Source organism: Malaclemys terrapin, chromosome 11, assembly GCF_027887155.1.
Source record: "Malaclemys terrapin pileata isolate rMalTer1 chromosome 11, rMalTer1.hap1, whole genome shotgun sequence".
Taxonomy (NCBI): Eukaryota; Metazoa; Chordata; order Testudines; family Emydidae; genus Malaclemys; species Malaclemys terrapin.
Genome location: NC_071515.1, coordinates 4,095,796 through 4,118,388, shown reverse-complemented (window position 1 = coordinate 4,118,388; position 22,593 = coordinate 4,095,796). Strand labels below are relative to the sequence as shown.

The window sequence follows — 22,593 nt, the reverse complement described above, 5'->3', positions numbered from 1 at the left end:
TTTGCCTCTCATGTAATTTAAAGAACATAGAAACAGCCAGACTGGGTCAGACCAAAGGTCCATCTAACCCACTATCCTGTTTTCTGACAGTGGCCAATGCCAGGTGCCCCAGAGGGAATGAACAGAACAGGTAGTCATCTTGCAAGCTGCTCTGGAGCCTGGGAGTCCTACTGAAGTCACTAGGGCCCTGTCTACCTTTCAGGGTCCAGCCCCAAGCAGCAGCAGACTGACACTGCATAACCTACATTTGGAATGTGCCAGTGATTTCACTAGCGAATGAAAGCCCCAGCATTTAACAAAGAGCAATGATGAGAAACTAAGATGACACTCAGAATCAAGTAGCCTTCCACGTGGTGCAAAATGTAAAAGTGTTACACACACATTCCATCTGTATGAAACCACAAACATTTATTTCGTTGCTCCATCTATTTATAAAAACGTGACTCAAATCCATTTCCACTCTCTGATCCCACCATGCACTGCATTTGTGTGGCTATGGCTATAATCCGTTGATTTTCATTAGGCCCAACAAGCTCTTGAGCATCATTCTGATTAGCGTAGGTGAGTAATAGGGAGCGATGGCATACAATACACAATACTCTTCACAGCACTGATTCCAAATGTTTCCTGCCATTAGCTTTGAACTGATTCTCTGCAGGAGGATCTCTGCTTTCACATGTCCTTACTCTTCTTTGATATATAGCTACTTACAAGAAGAGGGATTATAGCATATCACTCCTTCAGTATAACCCCTCCCCCCTGCACAATTAAAAATAAATAAAACCTAGGCTCACAGGAATAATATAACAATGGTGCAGTGGGTTATATGCATTATCAGTATGTTGCTCTCAAGGGCACAGGGTTACAGAACACCCTGAGTCATTTACCAGAAAATTAATCCAAACTGCATTGTCAATTTCTGTAACAGTCTCCAAAACTTTCCTCTCCACATTTGGATCTGAAAGGCCTGTTTTGAAAAGTTAGCCTTTTGGTACATTTGCACAGAATATATAATTTTTTCCCTAATACTACAAATTTAGACTTTTGGGTTATGGATTAGCTTATATTTCTCAACTATTTTGCACAAACAATACAAACTAAAAGTACTCAAAGTAGCAATGTACAAGTCACAAATTTGTGCCAAAATGTACTTAGATGAAATATAATCATTAGAATTTCAGTATTAGATAGTTGATTTTATGCATTCTGACAAGCTCTAGTGACTCTTGGGAAAAGTTATTATTTCTGCTCCATCAAAGGCAATAGTAGGATAATCTGGTTCAGAGGGAGACCATTTTATTGCCAACTTGAAATGTTCCAGAAATGCATCACTATTTTTACTAGGCAAGAAGAAAAGTGTAGTACAACTTCAATAGTGATTTCTTTTAACTCTCAAGCATATTTCATCAACAAGATATACAGTACAGTTTCAGAAGAGCAAACATTTTAAAAGTAAGCAAACAACTTTTTTTTAACCAACATACACAATTTCTTGCTGTATTTATGTTGAACTGTCCATTTACCTTGGACAATTACGAAGTTAGTTTTTTTTCTTCAGTACAACATGGACACAGGACTAGTACAATCTGGGTTTTTAGTTGTTGTTTTATAAGTTATAAAGACAACTCTATAGTTTGAAATCCATGGTCCTGCCATCAGTCTTCCTTCATCATCTTGCATACCGCTTAATGTAATCTTCAACTTTATTCCGAAAGTCCTCCTAGAGAAAAGAAGAATCAGAATTACACCACATACATTTCAGAAAAACTCAGAGTTCTGGAGAGGTGAAATTTCCATGTTAAGTACTCAAGGAAGTTGGTCTGCAGTTCTCTCCCATAGAAACGTATGTCTTGCAAAAATGTGTCTATCGTAGCATCTTTGCACCGCTTTGAAAACCGGTGGAGACTCTGCATTTTTCACACTGCAGCAAAATTGACTGGAAAAAATATGTAAATACGACACTTAGAATCCTTGAAGTAACACTTGACTATGGACACCTGTCAAGATCGGTACAGTTTGAACAGTTCTGACAGGATTCCCTTACCATCGGATGGGTTCCAACGATGAATGTGTCATCATGTATAATGTAGCCAGGGTCATATCATTTTAGAGGGAAAGAGTCCTTAATCAAATGGGGAATACACTATTAGCAGATTGCATGCCACATTACAACTTTCCCCTTTTTTCTATACAATTGCATAATCGCTTATTTACATGGTAGTTGTGATATCTTAACTGTCTAGACTAATTTATTACAACTCTGAACAAGTTTGCTATAGTGACTTTTAATTACAGAAAGATTATTAATATTACACTTAAGGACAAAAATGGACAATATCTAACAGACCCTAACGGCAAGAATGAGAGATGGTGAGAATATATCATGGCCTGAAAAACCTCAATTAGAGAGCAAGCCTGCCAATAATGGATGAAGAAATCATGGTACCAATAAAAAGACTTCTGAATAGAAAAGCACTAGCTTATGATGTAATACCAACATAACTGTTAAAAAGTATAAGGGGATGAAGATCTGAAAGCTCTGTCAGAAGTGGTGAAGAATATGTCTGAGACAGGAGAATTACCAGAAGATTTTACCACCTCATTGCATATTCAGATCCCCCCCAAAAGAACAGTGCTATGGATTGTAAAAACTACAGAACAATGAGCCTAGTATAGCATGCCTCTAAAATAATCCTGCAAATTGTTCAAGACTGAATACAAGGAAAGACTAATAAGGAAATAAGCGGACAACAATACAGTTTCAAACATGGAAAGGGCATCACAATTATGAGCCTGAAGCTTATATCAGAAAGATCAATTGAAATGGGGAAAACAGTATACTTGTGTTTCATTGACTTCCAAAAAGCATTGCTCAAATATATTTCGATCTGTAGGGATTGAGGGATATGAACTCAGAGTAATAAAACAAATTATATTGGAATCAGACAGTGATTACAGTTGGTGACACAAATAAAATCTAACAGTAATCAAGAGAGAAGTGAAACATGGTTGTATGTCACTGACTATTCAACATTTATAGCAAGTGATTAAAATAACCGGAAAAAGTATTAAGATGAATGGAAAAATGAGTGAATGACATTCACTATGCAGATGAAACAATACTGTTGGCTGATTCAGGTGGTCTGATGAAGTTAGTGAAGATTACATATGAACACGGCAAAGAATATAGTCTGAAGTTGAATGTGGACAAGACAAATAAGGGTGCCCTGTGACTATTTTTGCTACAGTGATAAACAGTCTGAGATTTCCTGATTGGCTTTGTTCTTTGTAGGTAAAAAGCCAATGCCCACCAAACACTGAGGGAGTGGTCTTCGTTCCTCTGAGGAAGCGTGCAGTGTTGGGAAGAATGAATTGGTTAAAGTGAAATGCTGCAACTACGTTAGGTTGGGATGACGTGCATCTGGTTGGGAAACCAGAACTGTCTGGGTCAGAAGGGGGCAATCAAGATTTTGTGTAGAACTCATGGCAGCAGCAGAAGTCATAGTTGAACTGGTCTGACCAAGGAAAAAGCAGTGCATCACTCTGGGAGTGGTGATGTAGGCTCCTCTGGAGTAATAGGTAGTGATTTTTTGTTTGCTTGAGAGACTAACAGATCCTTGGCTGGGGTCCCCCATAGAGTGAAAATATTGCAGAGTAACAAATTGTGGAGCTTCCATTCGTGATCGACCACAAAGTGTCTGCTGAGGGAATCTGCAAGCACGTTTGGCTCCTCAGGAAGGTAGGCTGCTGATAAGATGACTTGATTGGAGATACACTAGTTCTGGAGGCTGACTGCTTCTGCACTCCCCCGCTTGTTGATGTAGAAGACAGTCGTAACATTGTCTGACATTATAAGCACATGGTGAGTATAGATGAAAGGAAGAAAGGATTCACATGCCTTCCATACTGCTTTCAACTCCAGAATAATGATGTGCACCCTGGATCCTTGAGATGTTCAGGCACCTTATGCTGTGTGGCTGTTCGTGTGGGATGCATCTGTAATAATGGTCCTAGTCTGTAGATGCAGGGAGAAAGGGGACGCCCACGCATACCTGATGAGTATTTGCCCACCAGAACAGGGAAGACAAGACAGTACCCCGACCTAAACTGTTACCATGAGGTTCATGGAATAACAGCTTGGGCAGTATACTGACTGCAGCCAAGCATGAAGGCAACGAAGGTGGAGCCTTGTGAACAGGGTGACATAGGTGCATGGGGCCATATGACCTGAGAGAGAGAGACATGCTTATCCAGTACTTGAGGGTTGCTTGTGATATGAGCTATGATATTGTTCAGGCTCTGGAACTTGTCCTTGGGGAGATATACTCTTGCGGTGATAGAGTTTAAGGTTGCCCAATGAAGACCAGAGCTTGTAGGGGGATGAGAACAGATTTTTCAATGTTTACTGTGACTCCCAGTGAAGAGAGTTTGTATAGTAACATCATGGAAGTTGAGACACAGGCTTCCCGGTGAGGCTTGGCAAGAAGCAACCATCCGTCAAGGTAGCGAAAGACAAAACCACAAAATCTGATGTGGAGCACTACTACTGAGAATATCTTGGTAAAGACTCTGAGGAGGTTGCTATTCAAAGGGGGATTACTCTGTACTGAAAATGGTCAGAGACTACTATGAATCTGAGACCGTGTCTGTTGGTGGGATGAATCTCTACGTGAAAGTAGGCATCCTTCATATCAAGAGCTGTGATCCACATCCCTTTTCTAAAAATGGAATTATTGTTGCCAACGTGACCATGCAAATCTGAGTTTGCGAATGAAGAGGTTGAGATGATGGAGATCGAGAACTAGTCTCCAACTACTCTTCTTTTTGGGTATCGGCAGTCAGTCAAATAAAACTCTCTCCCTTGGTATTGAGAAGGGACATGTTCTATTGCTCCTCACTGCAGTAAGGTATTCATCTCTTGTTTGAGAATACTCTCATGAGTGTGGCCCCCAAAAGGGAGTGGGGAGGATTTTTTTTTTTTGTGTGGAGAAGTTAGGGATGCAAACTATCATATAGCCAGAGTGGATGATGTTCAGCACCAACTGTCTGTGTTGAAAAAGAGTGCTAGATGACCCCCAAATGGTGTGGGGATTGGGAGATGTTGGGCTTAGTGTTTTGAGGTTCTCAAGCTCCCATCAAAAATAACATTGAGCCGGGGGTTGAGATGCTGAGTCTGTTGCAGGGGGTGTAGGGAAGTGGGACTTTTGAACCCTCTGTCTCTTACATGGTGGTTCATAGGACCTCTGATAGAAAAACTGCTGAGCCACATATGTAGATTTGACCGATGTGCCGTGAAACTTCCTCTTAGGGGGAGGTATGTATCTCCCCAGTGAATGGAGGGTAGCCTTAGAATCCTTCAGGGTATGGAGGGACTTGTCCATCTTCTGGTTGAAGAGGTGTGACTCAAAGGGCATGTCCCCAATGGTATTCTGGACCTCCCTAGGGAACCCTGATGCATGGTGCCATGACTCTCCGTGCATGATGATGGGAGTAGCCATAGCTGTAGAGGAGGTATCAGCAGCATTGACTGCAGATTGGAGGATGGTCCTAGCTATCACTCTGCACTGTTCCATTGCGGACGCCTGTCAGTAAATGCTGCAAACTGGGTATAGTTCAGGAAACAGTATTCAGCCAGTAGCACCAGGTAATTGACTATCCTGAACTGGAGGCTGGATGATGAGAAGACCTTTCTTCCCAGCTGATCCAGGCTTTTGCCCTCTTTGTCAGCAGGAGTAGATTGGAGATGTTGCTGTCTAGCCCCTTCAGAAGCAGCATGGACCACCAGCGAATTGGGAGGGGGTGAGATAACAAAAATTCCACACCCTTGGCCAGCACATAATAATGCTTCTCTGCCCTTTTGGGAGTAGGAGCACAGGTGGCAGGGGTGTGCCAAACTGTCCTAGCTGGCTGCAGTATGGCTTCATTAACAGGGAGAGCTATTCTGTTGGGTCCGGAAGTATGCAGGATATCTAGGAGTTTGTGCTGGGAGTCTTGGATCTCTTTGAGAGAAATCAGCAGCTCTCCAGCAACTCTGCAGAGAAGTCCCGGAACTGCCTGAAATAATTCAGGGGGGTGGGGATTTAGAAATCACTGCTTCGTCTAGGGATGATGGAAGTGCCAGAACCTTAGTGTAATATTCCTCCTCCTCCTCTGCCAGATCTGACCATCCCCTTAGCAGTGAAGCAAGGGGTGGCTCATTGGCAGGTTGGATTGACCCTGCAGGGGATATTGGTTCCTAGTCCCCCAATACGGCTAGTAGAAGGGGTTGATAGTTGATTGTGGGGGACCCCATGGCATGGGGTACAAGTGGCTCTGAGTTAGATGAGGTAGAGGTTGGTTCCAAACTGGTATGGGCCTTTTTGATGGTGGAGGATATGTAGGGCAAGGGAAGATGATGAGGATGATTCTGGTTCAGACAGATGTACAGAGGGGGTTCCCTGGCCTGGGTCTGATTGGGGTCTCATGGCCTTCTCCACAAGGTTTTGTGGAGATGAAGTTCCCGCCCTTGTCAGGTACAGCTGAGGAACAATCGGCAGATACTGGACCTCACCATGATGTGAGCTTTCCCAAGGCAGTATAGGCAGCACTGGTCGTCATCACTGACCAAGAAGGATTGCAAGCAGGACGCACAGAGTGTGAAGCCCAAAGTCTTGGGCATAGTCTGGTACCCGAATGGAATATTGGGTGGGAAGAGCGAGGAGCCTCCCAAGAGACTAATGTAATGCTAAACCATAAAAGCTATTAAAAACGTTAAACTATTTACAAACTAGATTCTTATTTTGTAGAACGAAGCTGAAGTTGCAAACACTTAAGGGTCTAAACCAGACCATGCAGTGGTGGGAAGGAACTGGAGAGGCAGCAGATTCACCCCGCCCTTTGGTGGGCAGCACGAGGTGAGCCAGGGTGCATGTGCAGACCAATGGACACTGCTTTCAAATGCTCTGGCTCCGGGTGTATGCGCACCATCAGTGGAATGAAATAGGGACCCATCACTCGAAGCAGCAGCTAGGTTTCCAAAAAGATAAAACCAGATAACACAGATTACAAGCACTCATCATTAGAAGTCATGTCTGACTAACCTCAGGAGCCGAGAGCCTCACTGCACATAAATGACAGAGGGATTGCATGTCTCTTATTTGCAGCTTGACTCTTGAGGACTATGCAGTCCTCTTCCCTCTCACAGGAAAGAACTCATGAGTTTAACAGAATACTGCATTCAACTAACCTATTCCTTCTACAACTCTGATTTTAAGACGTCATCGCCTAACCCTATTAAAATTAGAGCAGGCAGAAACTTGGGATTTCCAGTTCACGAGAAGTTATGGCATTTCAAAATTTGGTTTCGTTCCAAATTGGAATGAAACCAAATTTGTCAAAATTTCTTGTGAATCAGAAAGCTTAAAAATCAAAAGGTATTTTAGAAACAGACACAAGGTGTTTCCCCAGAGAGACAGCTGCTGACTGAAATGGACATTCTTGTCAGTTTCACAGCTGCTAGTGTTTCTGTGAAAGTCTGTCAAACCCAATTCTCTTTCATAAAATAAAAATTGGATTCAACGAACTGGCATTTTCCAACAAAACTGTTTAATTGGAAAATATCTGACAAGCTCTAATTAAAATACAGTTTTCCCAGCTCTTCAGTAAGGAATGTTAGACCTCACCTCCCCATTGTTCAAAAATAGATTAATCACTGGATAATTCAAGACTGTTCACAGCATTGTAGCTAGCCTGCTTAGACGAGTCAAAGAAAAGTCCCTTCATATCAGGGCATTTAACTAGAGAATTCACCCATTCCCTTGCTGAATCAGATTGATTCTAGCCAGGTTTATTCTCGTAAGAAATAAAAATAAAGAAAAGAAAGATATTGGAAGGATATGAAGTCATATAAAGTGAATGTGTAGTGCTATTGAAAAGAAAGAATTGACAGCTCTGGAGAGGTTCTATTCACAAACCAATTACAGCCCAAACAGCAGCAGTGTCCTGCCAGTGGGCCTCAAGTCTACCAGTCAAATTCTTTGCCATGTGGGCTAAACATGCCAACAAAGTCTCAGTTAATGCTAACTGGCTTGCTTTTTATTTTAGAACTTAAGGGTTTTAACAAACAATGGTTTCAAAAACACTGTTTCCACGTTAAAACTACCTCACAAATACATGGAATATTTTGTGACAATGCAAATCTAGTTGTCAGTATGGTTCCCAGATTGGAAATTGTTTGGGATTAGGATAGCACCTTTCCTGATGTAGCTTGGTGCTTTTTGAATATTGAACAAAAAATTAAAATAACCTTCTGCATTTGTACACAGTATCAAGGATGCTATGAGCTACCCACAGTACAAATAAATATTACTAATCATAAAGCACCTCTCTTCAGCAGTCACTAAGGCACTGCAACTCATCTTCACAGGCTGTTCTTGGGTAATAATAATGAAATTACATCAATCCACTCCCTCAGAACATTGAATCAGATACTTGATGTATTACAGGACTCCCGGGCTCATTGCCCTGTTCACTGAACAGTACTGAGCTAACCAAGAGGTGGTAATCATGAAGAAATGAAAGGTCAATCTCTATGAAAGTGAAAGGTCATTTAAATTTTTTGGGGTCAATATTGTAAAAGAATCGAGGTATTTTTTTGTTTGCAACTATCTAGAGTAAAAGCACTATCAGCTTCAAGCCCTAAGTCAATGGAAACTGCTCACAATACAAATGGCTTTGCAGTCCACACGTAAATAAAGTAAGCATGGGGTTATTACATCTCACCTCGTCAGTCTGAGAAGTCACTTTAACAAACAGTGAGAGACAAACAAAGTTAAGAGGCAGGATTAAGGAAGATGCATATAAACTAAAATATAAACCATTACAAATGACTGCATATTCATTACTGAAAAGAATTAGAGAGGTGGTAAAGTACAAGATGTTGAAAACCATAGTTTTTCACCAATGAATCCGAAGTGTTATATCAGAACACAAGCACTCTGCATTAATCGAAGGCAGAGACAGTCTCTATATAGCAAAGATGCTCTAGAAAGGCAGTCTGTCACTTCTGCTTCCCTTCCTGATCAAGGAAATGACAGCATTGGCCAGAGTATATTAAGCAGATTGTGTTTCATGTGAATCTGGTTACTGAACAGAAGGTTCTCATTACGCAACTGCAAGACTCTAATTTTAGGCACACCATATGGTTTAAAAGTTTCTTATTAACATTGTATATTTGTCTATGTTCACATCTGTTTATATGCAGCACTGAACAATCAGAAGCAGTAATAATAATCAAAGTCGTACACGTTTTGCATTATAAACTGGTTAATATGAAACCTCAATATGAATATTGCAAAAACTTAAGAATTCATTAGAAAGAGTGAAAACTGTGAAACATGTCCAGAATATCTGATATGGAATAATATTCCACAATATTATCTATTTAAAACTGTGTAACTGTATGGGCCGCTTAAGATAAATATACATGGAATATACCAAATGATAGGTTTTTCCGTATTTATTGGTGGTTTTACTTCCTTTAAATTTAGTTGGTCTTGTTTAATTTTTAGCATGCAGTACTCTTGCAAGTGCAAATTTTTCTGAAAGACAAGGTGGGTAAGGTAATATCTTTCATTTCTGTTGGTGAGAGACAGAAGCTTTCGAGCAAAATAGAGCTCTTCTTCAGGTCTGCGAAAGGTACTCTGAGCATCACAGCTAAATGCAGGATGCAACACTTTTAAAAGATGAGCCTGGGAGCTTAAACTCATAACTCTGCTAGACACTAAAAATCACGGGCTTATTTATCCAGAGACACTGGATTTATGGCTTATTACAACAATCTGTAACCCACTAACCCCCCTTTTTGTCCTAGGACTGCAGAAGTGTTAACGGGCTACCCTACCTTGAATAGTCCAGGAGCGCTGGGCAGAATCCCTGGTCGCAGGTCAGCCCCCATTAACCCCAGCCTATGGCCCTGGCCACAGGGGAAGAGCACCCGCAGCGCAGCTCTGGGAAGCAGGATGGGGTCTGGGGGTGGGCAGGGCCACACAAGACGGCCTCTGATACTGGACACCCATGGTTATATGTAATGAGTCAACCATAATAACAGAAAATTGAACAAACTGAACTTAGTGCTTCTAAGTAAATGATTGCACAGGTAATAGCAAAAAGTCCAATGTTACACCAATATACCCGCATCTCAGTTGATGCACAGATGTCAACAGCAAGATATGCCGAAATTGAACTGAGCTTAAAAAAATATGGCCTAAGATATACAGCTACTGCCTGTACATATTTGTGGCTACTCGTATACATTTTCCATAGAGCACATCAATAAAATGAGAATTTAACAGAATGGAAGACTATTACCTACAGATTAGAAATAAGGCTATGGTTTTGTCATGGATATTTTTAGTAAAAGTCACGGACAGGTCACAGGCAATAAATAAAAATTCACAGAAGCCTGTGACCTGTCCCTGACTTTTACTAAAACCATCCCTGTCAAAATGGGGAGAGAGGAGGGTCCAGCACCCTGTCCCACTGCAGCCCTCCTCCCCCCGCCACCCGCCCAGTGGCTGGGAGGGACCTCTGACCCAGGCTGGGATCTGCGGGGTCCCCCGCTGCGGCGCTCAATGTCACCGAGGTCTCTGGAAGTCACGGATTCCACGACTTCCCCGACCACCGTGACGGACTTGTCGCCTTAATTATAAATCTTGGAGGAATGAGGAGGAAGGAATATACTGAAAAATACAGAAATGAAGTGAAAAGTTCCAGATGGAATTTAATTCCAATATATTTCTACAAACGCTTCAATACTAGGAAATGCTACTGTGATCCAGGTTTTTGCATGAGTGCGAACAGAAGGTACTCTGAATCCGTGGCTATAAAATGATTAGAAATTAAAAATTTTTTTTTGGAGTATTTTACTATGGCAAGGAGTTCTCTATTGATAAGCACTTAATTAAAAATAAAACCCACCACCAAACATGGCACCCCAAGCAGAAACAGCATGACAATCAATCAGAGACTACCTAATTGTTTGCCAAGCCCTCCTCACTTACAGCCATTAACCATTTGCCCTTTCTTGCAGTCTACATTCAATTTTTGCATTTGTACAAACATGCTAAAGGATTTGCTATTGGAACAATCTATGTGTGCATAGTTGCTCTTTTGGATTTGCCACTGTTTAGACTGAGGAATATATAACATGTTTTCCAGTTTGTAAGTGTGAAGAATTAAAACAGCAGTGGACCTTTCATTAAATGCACAATATTACACAAAGTAGTAGAACAGGCATCATCTCTTGCCACAACCATCTGCATGCCCCTCTATGTACTCATCTGAACATTGTTAAATCTTCCAACATTACATTTCAGTAAAATCCACAATTAAAATTTAATAGATAAATCAGGGAAAGTATTTGTTAAAAGCTCATAGACTATAGAAATGGCCAAAACCATTTTTGGGGGAAAAACACGTTAAAAAGAGAAAACTGCAACAAAGTCAACAACAAGAAGATTTTAATAATATAATAAATATTTATGGTCAAGTTGCATTTTCTGATAATGAAATAGATGTCATCAGAATCTTTATTACAGAAGATGCAGCTAAACTAAATAATTAAGGGTCCTTTGGAATTATGCACGTTAACCAAGAGAAAATCAGACATCCTAAACAACTCAGTTCTAATAAAGTTTTAAAGGTGGCGATAACTAGTAGGCAATTGTTTCCAGCTGACTTATGAAATATTACTTTTAAAGAAAAATCTTTCCTCTGTTTTGTTTCATATAAAAAAAAGTAAATGTCAAAACTGCATATACACATAACACAAAGATCTGAATGAAATAACACAAAAATATCCGAAGTGTAAGGTATTTTTCCAATTCAGATTTCTTCCTGGTCATTGTCTCTCTCACCCTATGTATCTGTTTTTGTATGACACTTCATTTAAGAATCTCAAAGCATTGACATTAAATTTTAATTGTACGAAGAGTGATGTTCTGTGGCAGCAATGAAGGAATGATTTATAGATTTCCCCTAGAAACTTTTAGTACATTTGCAAGGTGTACAAAATCACAGTGCCAATTTTAATAACCCATGTACTGAACGTGAAGATCGATGTAGTGAAGGGTCTTCTCTGCATTGCCCCCACTATGCCAAGGGCCTCAATGTGAAGTTCCTTGATTCTCCAGAAGCCGTGGATCTACAGCAGTTGTGCCGCATTAGGGCCTTCCATTCCTGCAGAAAGCTAATGGATGGTGTCAGCTACTGAAGTTCTGAGCCAATGTTTCATTTGATCTATCTGCTGACTCAGGCTAGGAGCGCTTTGGTGGTATAGCTGTGCCAGTAAAGCACTCCTAGCATGCACACAGTTATAATGGCAAAGCCGTGCTTTGGTTGGTATAGCTCACTGCATCCCCCGCCCCCCAGGGAAATTAGTTGTACTGGACCCACACTAGTAGCTTTTGCCGACATAGCTATGATGAGTCAGGGATCACACCTCTTCACATCCCTGACTGACCCAGCTGCGCTGCCAGACGTTTTTACTGCAGCATTGCACTGTGTCACTTTCAGTGACATCTCTGCAACCATAAGGGCTGCAAACTAAGGCCAACTTTTTCAATATGGATGCCTAAATTATGATCTTAAATCTCAATTTAAGCACCTAGATTAGAAGTGGCTTGATTTTAAGAACATCTGAGCATATGCAGCTACGATTGGCTTCAATGGATCAATAGCTGTACATCTGAATCAATTTATATAGAAGTGATAGTACTTTGTATCATCATGAACCGGTTTAATCTGGCCTGATAGCATTACCGATACTCAAGACTGGATAACCAGAATTGGCTGCAGTTATGTTATCATAAAATTGAAATTATGCTGGGCTGTTCAAGTCAGCACATATGGGCAGAATGCCATTTCCCTCACGACGTGTGACGTTTCGTTGTTTTTCTCCTTGTGATGTGGAAACTATAATACATTCCTTTGAGAAACTGAGATTCAACTGCTGCAAAGCTCTTTAGAAAAATCTATCCAGAGCTGGTAGCCTAAAGTTTTTGGCACAAAATATCTTTGGAAGTTTTAAAGAAATCTGAAGAATGTATTGATGTATATATAGAGAGAACTGGTTTGCATGAGGCATGTAGGATATTTTGCAGATCAGACACTATTTAAATAAGTTACATTATAAAGATCCGTCAGTCATTTCAGTAGTTACATGTTTTATTTATAAAATTATTTGATTCATCCTTGTGATCCTAAAATTCATATTCATGTGTCAAAGAATGAAGATCCGTTGCCTTAGAAATTCCTCCACAGAAGAGAAACATTTATCATTTGCATCAACATTACAAATAATTTTGCATTCCAATAGTTGTGTCCAATGGTAATGAAAACACCACGAGTGTCTGATATTCAAATGAATTAGAAGATTCTACAACTAACCTAACTTGGCATCAGTTACTGGAAAATCATTTTAGACTCTCTTCTCACCAAATGATTTCTGTATGTTTGGGTAGAAAAGCCTTAAACAAAAATAAAACAAAACCACAACCAGCCTGCTGAAGAACCCAAATCTGACTGACGTAGTAATGGTGCTCAGACAGTATTTAGAATGGATGCTTTGGCAACTTGCATCTTGACCTAGAGAGTGTGATTGTGCCCCAGTCTATTCAGTGACTATAGAACACAATGACGATCTAACAGAACTGCACATTGAGAGAACACTGATCTTTGACACAGAGAAGAGCTCTAATGGGGAAGCTAACAACCCCATAACGTCTCATCTATACAGAAACAATTGCTTATTGTTGTCTGTTGATGCTTTCATAACCACCATTCACAAATTAGAGAATAACAGGCAGACAGATCATCTGTCACATGTGTCAACCTACTCTGACCACACAATGACCATAGTAGGAAACCAGCTACCTCTCTTGCCAGCTGCTGTGTATTATGGTGGCATTTTAAGCTGTTTGAGCAACGTCCTGAGCATCCTGATGAGGGTAGGAAACAGGAAGTTCTTATTGAAGTTGTTATCTTCAGATCTCTCTTATACAATCAAAGGGGTTACCTGTGCCAAATGAACGCAAGCAAAGTGTGTACAGCCCATCCTTCACTACTCAAGTTCATACTCCTTTGACTTGCAGCCCCCTTCTCAGGGAAGAAGCACAACTTGTGCTGAACTTTTTTTTGGAATCCCTTTTGTGAATTACTTTCTTTCTCACGGTTTGCTATGGGTTCGTTATAAAAGTGTGCCCAAATATTTTTCTGAGATCTGTTTGATGCACTGAGTGGTTGAGTCTTTAGCGTACATTTTAATCTGTTTTACTGATAGACAACTTTCCCATGTCTTCCTTTTCTCCAATACTCAGATATTCTTTTCTGGCACATAAGTATCAACACATATAATTGAGTTCAAAGCAGCAAGTGGTGCCAATCTGCCCAGTGCGCACACAGAGGAGAGAATACCTGAAGAGATGTCACTTGGACTACTATGCAGAGTTGTCTAGCTAAACCCTACTGTGTGTGAACCAGGCCTTAGAGTCAAGACAACCATGAACCAGTATGGATGCAACATGTATGACATCTGCTAATGCATAGAAATTACTTAGTTTCCAAAACTAAATGTATTTGTCTAAACGCAAAATAAGAGTTTCAATTTATACAAAGATCTGTCTCCTTTGGATTTTCAATTGTTATCTGGACAAAGCTCAGATCTGCAAAGCTTTAAATCAACTTTACTGAATTAGAAAAGTAAAGATCCATCCATAGTTACAATGTTTATGAAAGATGGGCAATAGTTCCTATAAATACTCCTAGCATTATGAAAATAATCTCTTTCTTATGTATACCCACTAGTAGAGTTAGCAGATATGCTGCTATTCATTCAAATACCTTGTTTACTGCACTTTAAGCTCATTAGGAGAGGGCTAAGTGTACAGCATGCATGTACAGCACCAAAAATGGGAAGAGTTAGAAAAAACCATAAGGATGTACAAAATAACTAGTTCATTAAACTGGGAGGTTTATCAGTCAAAACCCAAATACTTATTTTCATTTGCAGTTGCTAAAATTCCTATGGAAAAACACCATGCACAGTAGGTAATTCTACAGAGGAAGAGAAGGACCTATTGTAATAAATATTATTGGGATAAACTAATGCAACATGACTGTCAGGGTGAATTTTTACTGAAAGAAGTCTTTGAACTGAAATAACGCCTTTGCCCTCAATATGACAGTTTAAACTGTAATCAAAGGATGATACAAAATACTGAAATTGAACATACATAATGTCTGAAAACCTTTAAAATCAAGTTCACTTCTACCACGTGAAGGTTTGAAGCATTAAAGCAAGTCTTTAAACTAATAGACCAAACTCTTTTGTTGTAGAGTTGATGATAAAAAAAACGGAGTTTTAAAATCTAATACAATCATTTTATAGTGTGTAGGTAATTCCAACGCCAAAAGACCTATAATCAGAAACAAAGGCTCTGAATATGAAATCGAATCTTGGACATATGAAAATATCTGAAGACTCTACTTCTATATTCTCAGTTAGTTCCAATATAAGGCCTCTCATAGTTTGGCATTCCCTCCCTTGCCCTTCTAGTCTCCTCCAGAAATGTCTCATCAGAGAATAATGCTGACGGGTTAGCATATAGTAAATATAAAAGTAAAGACACCACTGTCTGTCAACTGTGGTTATTTGGCTTTTGTACTGGGGAAAAGCCCAAAACATTAAAAACACAAAACTCTTTTGGAGGTTCTGGTTTGTTTATCATTTGCCTGTGGATTCTTTCAGGTGGTGTGTAACTGTGACTCCACATGCTACCACTGTAGCATGAAGCCCTGACTTTAAGCCACTGGGATAGTGCCAAATTCCACATTTCCTGTGGCGGTTGAATAGGACAAGTGGGAAAGTCTACACGATCCAAAACTGTCACTAGTATTCTTGGACTTACTGAAAAATTCAAAAATACTAGGTTGGTTGTATACAGGCAGTGGGTTCATATGAACACAATAAAATGCAGGTTTCAATTCCCCAGATGCCATCGCTGGTTGATTTTAATTACAAGAGTTCCTCATCCTCACAAAATCTTAAAGAGTCACTTTTAAAAGAAAAAGGGAAATAACTCCATTCATTTTGCCACAGTATATGCATGTTTCAGGGCAGCTTGATAAAGAGGGTAAAAAATCCAAGGGCCTGCTGAAATACAGGCCTTTAAGGAGGAATTTTCACATGCCCGGACATTTTTTCAAATAATATGCTTCAGCAGCTATTATTGCAGATACTGTGAAAGGCCGCCACCACCTTTCCCCAAACTCGTCTCCTTTTTCCTGGGTCCTCTAGTAAAGCCGTAACCTTGTGTTTGTGCCAATTTTTTTCCATGGAATCATTGTGATGTCAGAAATTCGGCATTATAATTGCAAGATCACGTAGAAGTGTAAAATGGACAGGGGGGGGGGGGGAGAAAATCCTGTTTACTATCTTCAAAAACTAGCATACGTAGCAGAAAATTATTTTTTAAAAGTGAAACCGTAAAGAGGTAACAAAGGTGATAATTTAAGACAATGTTTTCGGAAAAAGCAGTTAAGAGGATACATGTATTTGGAGCAGCAGGTATAAGAAATATATGCCTTTTCGGTTCATTACATACACCTGCTTTTGTAAATCTGGAAAATTTATCATTAATCATTTAAGAGGCACTTACATGTTAAAAGGGCTAGCCTCAAGGCCTACACCTCAATCATCATTAAAGAAAGCTTAGTGGAACACAGCTTTCTATTGGTGCTGTAACAGCAATTACTATGCTGTATTGAGAATTAAGGATTAGAGAAAACATGGGTCCTGAAAAAAAGTCAGGCTCTTGTTGGCACTAATTTTTCTGATTAGCAAAATCATGTTAATGTCTTTCTTTGTAATTACACCGTGACAAAAAATGCACAACCATTGGTAACAAAAAACCAAAACACTAACACCCTGATCAGTGTGGAAGCATGATGTTGGTTACAGGCAAGATGCCTTTACAGCAGTGGTTCTCAAACGTATTTGATTGGGCCTCCGCTCTTTGTATCTGTAGTCGTTTATCCCCACAAGTACATACATCACCTCCCAGCTCTGAAGGAGGAGAGCCTAAGGTCAGGCTACCTCCTGGTGAGGAATTGAGGGGAGGGCAGGAGGAGAGCCCGAGCCGTGGGGCTCCAGCTGTCCCTTTTATCCCTGCCTCCCGGGTGTGCACAGCCCTCATGCCCAAACTCCAGCCACCCGGAGCGGACAGCCAGAGCTCTTAAAAAAATCCACCAAAACACACAACTCTCACCTTCCTTGGCACATTCCTATCCCTCCCTTGGGAGGCCCGCCCCATAGCTTGAGAACTGCTGCTTCACAGGATCGAAGCCCAGTTTGTTAAAGGGTGAGTGCTTTTATTTGCAACCCCCTCCACCTCCATGTTTATAAAGATAGTTACAGATTATCTAACAAAGCCTCCAAGAGCTTTAACAAAATTACTTAACCTAGGATTACATAGTTTTGTTTTTACCCATCCCTGGCCTCCATTTCCTGTTTGAAAACAGCAGCTGGTGGGGGGAAATATTAGAGCAATAGCAATGACCAGACAGGTAAGTGACCTAGATACTAGTAGCGGAGAATCACATTTTCAAAAGATCTCAGCACTCAATAACTCTCCTTTGGATGCCTTAATAAGTGATTAGGAGTACTTGTGGCACCGTAGAGACTAACAAATTTATTAGTGATAAGTGATAATAATAATAATTGTTTAATAATAAGTGATTGGAATTTTTCAAAGTACCAGCACCCAGCAACTAACACTGAGAACAGGAGTTGCTGGCTGCTGAAACAGTCATTGAAAATCTGTCCAATTTATTTAGGTGCTTAAATTGGAGCTGGGCTCTTCAGAAAATCCAGCCCGAAATGTGAACATTGAGCACTTCTGACATCTGACCCACATGTAATAAGGTAATTTGACAAAATTTATCCTAACAACAAAATATTATTTCAGATTAAAAAGTGAAACTGAACCAAGCTCTTACTTCTCTCCCCTCACTTGACAAAAGAAACGGAATGTTTGCTAATGATTCCCCAGGGCATATTTTGAAAGTGTCTAGGGAGCGTTAAATAAACTACCTTTAAAGACAGAAGCTTCACTCTTGAAGGGCTCAGGGCCTCTGCTTACTGGGATATACAAGGGGTGGGAGGGAAAGAACAAAACAGTCAGTCTTTCTTTTACAGCTACATTAAAAAAATAAATAAAAATCTAGAACCAAGTTACTTATCTTCTTGTATCATGCAAATTGCCTAGAAAAAGGGGAGTATTTAGTCATTCACTTTACATTTCTCCACACGTGGTTTTTTTTTTGGGTGTTGCTGCAGAGGTCCAGGACTGACAGTCTCCAAAATCATATCCAACTTTTATTATAAAAGCTAAGGGTAGAAAAACAAAAACAATAGCTTTCTAAAGGAACAGCAACACCAATGCGGACATTTCAGCTACACAACTGAGACACACACCAAACATGGGAACATTTCTTCTTAAAATTGAAATGTTTAGTTTTGGATAAATGGAGGAGTAAAATTTGGGTTTGTCAATGTTGATAATTCCTTTACTCTCAGCTATATACAAAGACTGTAGTTCTACAGCAGGATTGTATTTTATAATCACAACTGCATTTATAGTCCTAAGGACCAAATTATAACCCATCTGCGGATTTTCTTTTTTCCATAGCCAATCACATTTTTGCATCCTAAGAATTTTTAATCTAATCTAAAAATATTACTTGGAACACTAAGTGCCCTGAAATTCTGTATCTGTCGCCACTTATAATTTGCATTAATTAACCATGTTAAATTGATTGCCTCTAATGATGTAGGAAAGGAAGATTTTTTTCTTTCAGTAATTAAATGACAAAAATACCTGTAGAACATCTGATAGGACACAGATTAAAGTCTCTATTTTTTTTAGTTCTATATAGGATGCCCCCAACTTCAATAGTGTGCATCAGACAGACGTTCCTTTCAGCTAAGAAACTACAGATAAGGCTCTCATTAGAGCTCATCATTATTTCAGCTGAGGGGTGGGTGTAGGGTTGGGGGCAGAGGTCACTGCAGAACAATACAAAGCAATCCTACTCTATGGTACCCCAAGGAGAACACAGTCAAAAATCTAAACCTTCTGCATGGCAGCGTGAAGCACTCACTACAAGGCTATTTGAATCGTTTCCAGAAATGTGGTTTTTAATTTTCTTTTAACCCCACAATGTTACAACTCATGTTTATTGCCTTGCCAGACGTTGCTAGGATTTTTAGGAGTGGGTAAAAGGGATGAGGGGGAGGGAGGGAGGGAAGTGCTGATATATTGATATAGCCACATCTGCAGTAAGAGGTTTATCTGAAAGTGTAAAAAAAAGGAAGATTTTTGTAAACTTGCTGTATCTGAACAGAAAACCTTTAACTGCAATAGGTATTTTAATGTCAACTTTAACATTAATGTTTTTGAGGTTTTCATTGCAGACATTTATTTTTCTGTATTGTGCATGCCGTATTTGAAGGTTAGATATTCTCTGACAGGTGTATCCTCATCTATTGCCTAGCCACGTTAAGTAGGTCTCCGTAAATTAGAAAATAAATTAGACAAAAGGCAGCAATCCAAGCAAGCAGCACAGAGCTGTAAGTCGTGAATTCAAGGCTATTTGACAAGCACTCAACAGGAAACAGGTTGATAACATGGAACACCAGGTCCCATAACTTATCTATACAATTAACAAATACCAAGCTATTTCCATTGCCTTAGAGCTAGATATTACACAACATCCCTTCAGTAAACGTCAAGTCACATTTTGTTTTATCTCCATTCATTTATGCAAGATTATGTTGGACAATTTTAAGAATGTCATTAACAGCTTGCTTCTCTCTCCATATTGTAATTAGCCCTTTCTTCCTTACAGAGTGTAGCAAGATCTGAATGACAGGTAATGGCATTCTCACCTGAAGATATTCTTTAGTCTTGCAGGGATATCGTAATACATGTAGATGTGTCAGGTTGAATTAGGAGGACAGTTTATTTACAGTATTGTGTGGAAAATCAGTATAATACAATCAGAGCAAAACCAGAGTGTTGAATGCGGTCTTTTATTTCAGAGATTCTCAATCTTTTTTTCCTTGAGCCTCTCCCCTCCACCCCCCAAACATATTATTCCACAGCCCACCCGTGCCACAACAGCTATTTTTCAGCCCTGCTCTGGCAGGGCTCTGGTTTCAGTCCCGCTCTGGCTTCAGCCCCACTGCAGGGGGACTTCAGCTTTCTGCCCGGGTCCCCAGCCAATCTAAGACCGGCCCTGCTTGGCAGACCCTTGAAACCTGCTTACGGATCGCCAGGAGGCTGCGGACCCTCGGTTGAAAATTGCGGTTTTATTTCACATGGGAATTGAAGGTGCTTAGGGCCTTGCAGAATAAGACACTCAATGAGGTTTATGACTAAATTTTCAACATGCAAGTAGTACAGCCCTTGGAGTTAGATTCTTGCCGTTATTTGATAAAGATGTTTGCCACCGCCTCAGAACATTAAGAAAAAGTCGTGTTTATGATTATCTAAATACTGTGCGTTATGTCACTAAATCAGACACAGTGGAGGTTTTATTACTTGTTTTCCTCCCTCCCCACCCGCCCCAATTTGGCTTGTTACATTATGATGATGCTATTCATCCAGCATTTAAAGAACCAGTCCTAAAAGCAGACAAATATTTTTGTCGCTTTTCTGGTTTTTTTTAACTTCAGAACACCTAACAGGTGTAACTTTCCATGCTGGGAAGTTACTGAATTAGGACATACGTTAAGGATGACAATGGGCTTTCTGAGATGGAATTTGGTATTCACCTTGGGAAAGGATATTGGTAGAAGATGGAAAGGGGGAAAAAAACTGCAGAGATGGCAGAGATAACAAGGAAGCTCAGTTCCCCAATCCATCTAGCAGAGCTGGTGGCAAGCAGGAAGGCAGTTTTAAAATGACAATAACTATAATGAAGTCTCCCCTTGGAGCTCAACAGGAGGCCCCATTAAAGCCTGAAGAACCAAAGATAAATGCCTCTGTGGGACTGCGGGTACAGATTGCTAACAAAAAGGAGAGAAAAAGTCTCGACATCGGGATGACTACCGTGTCCTGATCCATGATGGATCAATAGTTTGCAAAGACAGCTGAGGAATGGCCAAAGAGTGCACTGACCTTTTAAGAACCTTTGTTAATCCTGCTAGTAGCGAGAATATATTCATATTCTGGACAGTGCAAACATCCATTAAAGACAACTACAAACTACTACATTTAAGGGGGGGGGGGGAAATCAATTGCACAACTATAAAATGGGGAACAACTGGCTAGGCAGTAGTAATGTTGAAAATGACCTGGAGGTTATAAATTGTATTCAGTTTGTGACTCACATACAAGTCGAAAATGGGATGCAGTGGCGAAAAAGGCAAATATTATTCTGGGGTATTTTAACAGGACTGTCATATGCAAGACAACAAGGAGTCTGGTGGCACCTTAAAGACTAACAAATTTATTTGGGCATAAGCTTTCGTGGGTAAAAACCTCACTTCTTCAGATGCAACATATATGCAAGACACAGGAGGTAACTGTCCTGCTCTACTTGGCACTAATGAGACCTCTGCTAGAGTAGTGTGTCCAGTCCTAGAAACCACCCTTTAAGAAAGATGTAGATAAACTCGAGAGAGTCCAAAGGAGAGTAACAAAAATAATAAAAGGTTTAGAAAACTTGACCTCCGAGGAAAGTTTTATAAAAAGTGGACATGTTTAATGTTGAGAAAAGAAAACTGAGGGGGAACAATCTTCAAATATGTTAAGGGTAGTTACAAAGAAGATTATAGTTAATTGTTCTCCCTATCTACTGAAGGTAAAACAAGTAGTAATTGGCTTAATCTGTAGCAAATGAGATTTATGTTAGATATTAGGAAAAACTTTCTACCTATAAGGATAATTAAGCACTGGAATAGGCTTCTAAAGGAGATTGTGGAACTCCCGTCATCTGAAAACAGGTTAGACAAGCACCAGTCAGGGATGGTCCTGCCACAGCACAGGGGGCTACACTAGATGACCTTGTGAAGTCTCTTCCAGCCCTATATTTCTAGGATTCATTTATTCCCACATAACTGACAACCATATTTGAAAGAACTGTAGAAGGGAGTTCAGGAGGAAGGGGATTTTAAGTAAAAGACATTTTAAAGGCATGCTGTGTTGAAACTATGAGTTAAAATGTTTATTTTCAGAATACTATTTCATATTCTGAGACTGGCTTTCCAGCTGCCTTGAGCCATCACTAACTTTTAAACAACTGAACTTGAAAAATAAAACAGTCAACTGACTGATAGGCACTTCCAAATCAAGTTTCAGTTTCAGGCACCTCTCTATACGTTTCAGAATACTACACTCATAAAAGTGGAGAAAAGCTTTCTTAGGGTGAATTTTATTTATTGCTCTTAGTTTTACCTTCATGATGATTTATGGAATAACAGTGGGTCAAAATTAATATAATCAACAATGAAGGCGCATTAGCAGCCTACAAATATGTTACATATTAGGAAAA

The 22,593-nt window shown here is 40.0% G+C and overlaps 1 protein-coding gene across 2 annotated transcripts in view; it reads right to left on the bottom strand.

Annotated features, from left to right (window-relative positions):
• Window positions 1-391: 391 nt before the first annotated feature.
• The window catches only part of UBE2F (ubiquitin conjugating enzyme E2 F (putative)), a 131,111-nt gene continuing 108,909 nt past the window's right edge, over window positions 392-22,593 (bottom strand). For both annotated transcript variants that reach the window (XM_054044032.1, XM_054044033.1), the window contains one exon: window positions 392-1,720. In XM_054044032.1, the coding sequence (XP_053900007.1) occupies window positions 1,670-1,720 (51 nt within the window). In that variant the 3' untranslated portion in view covers window positions 392-1,669. The remainder of the gene's footprint in view (window positions 1,721-22,593) is intronic.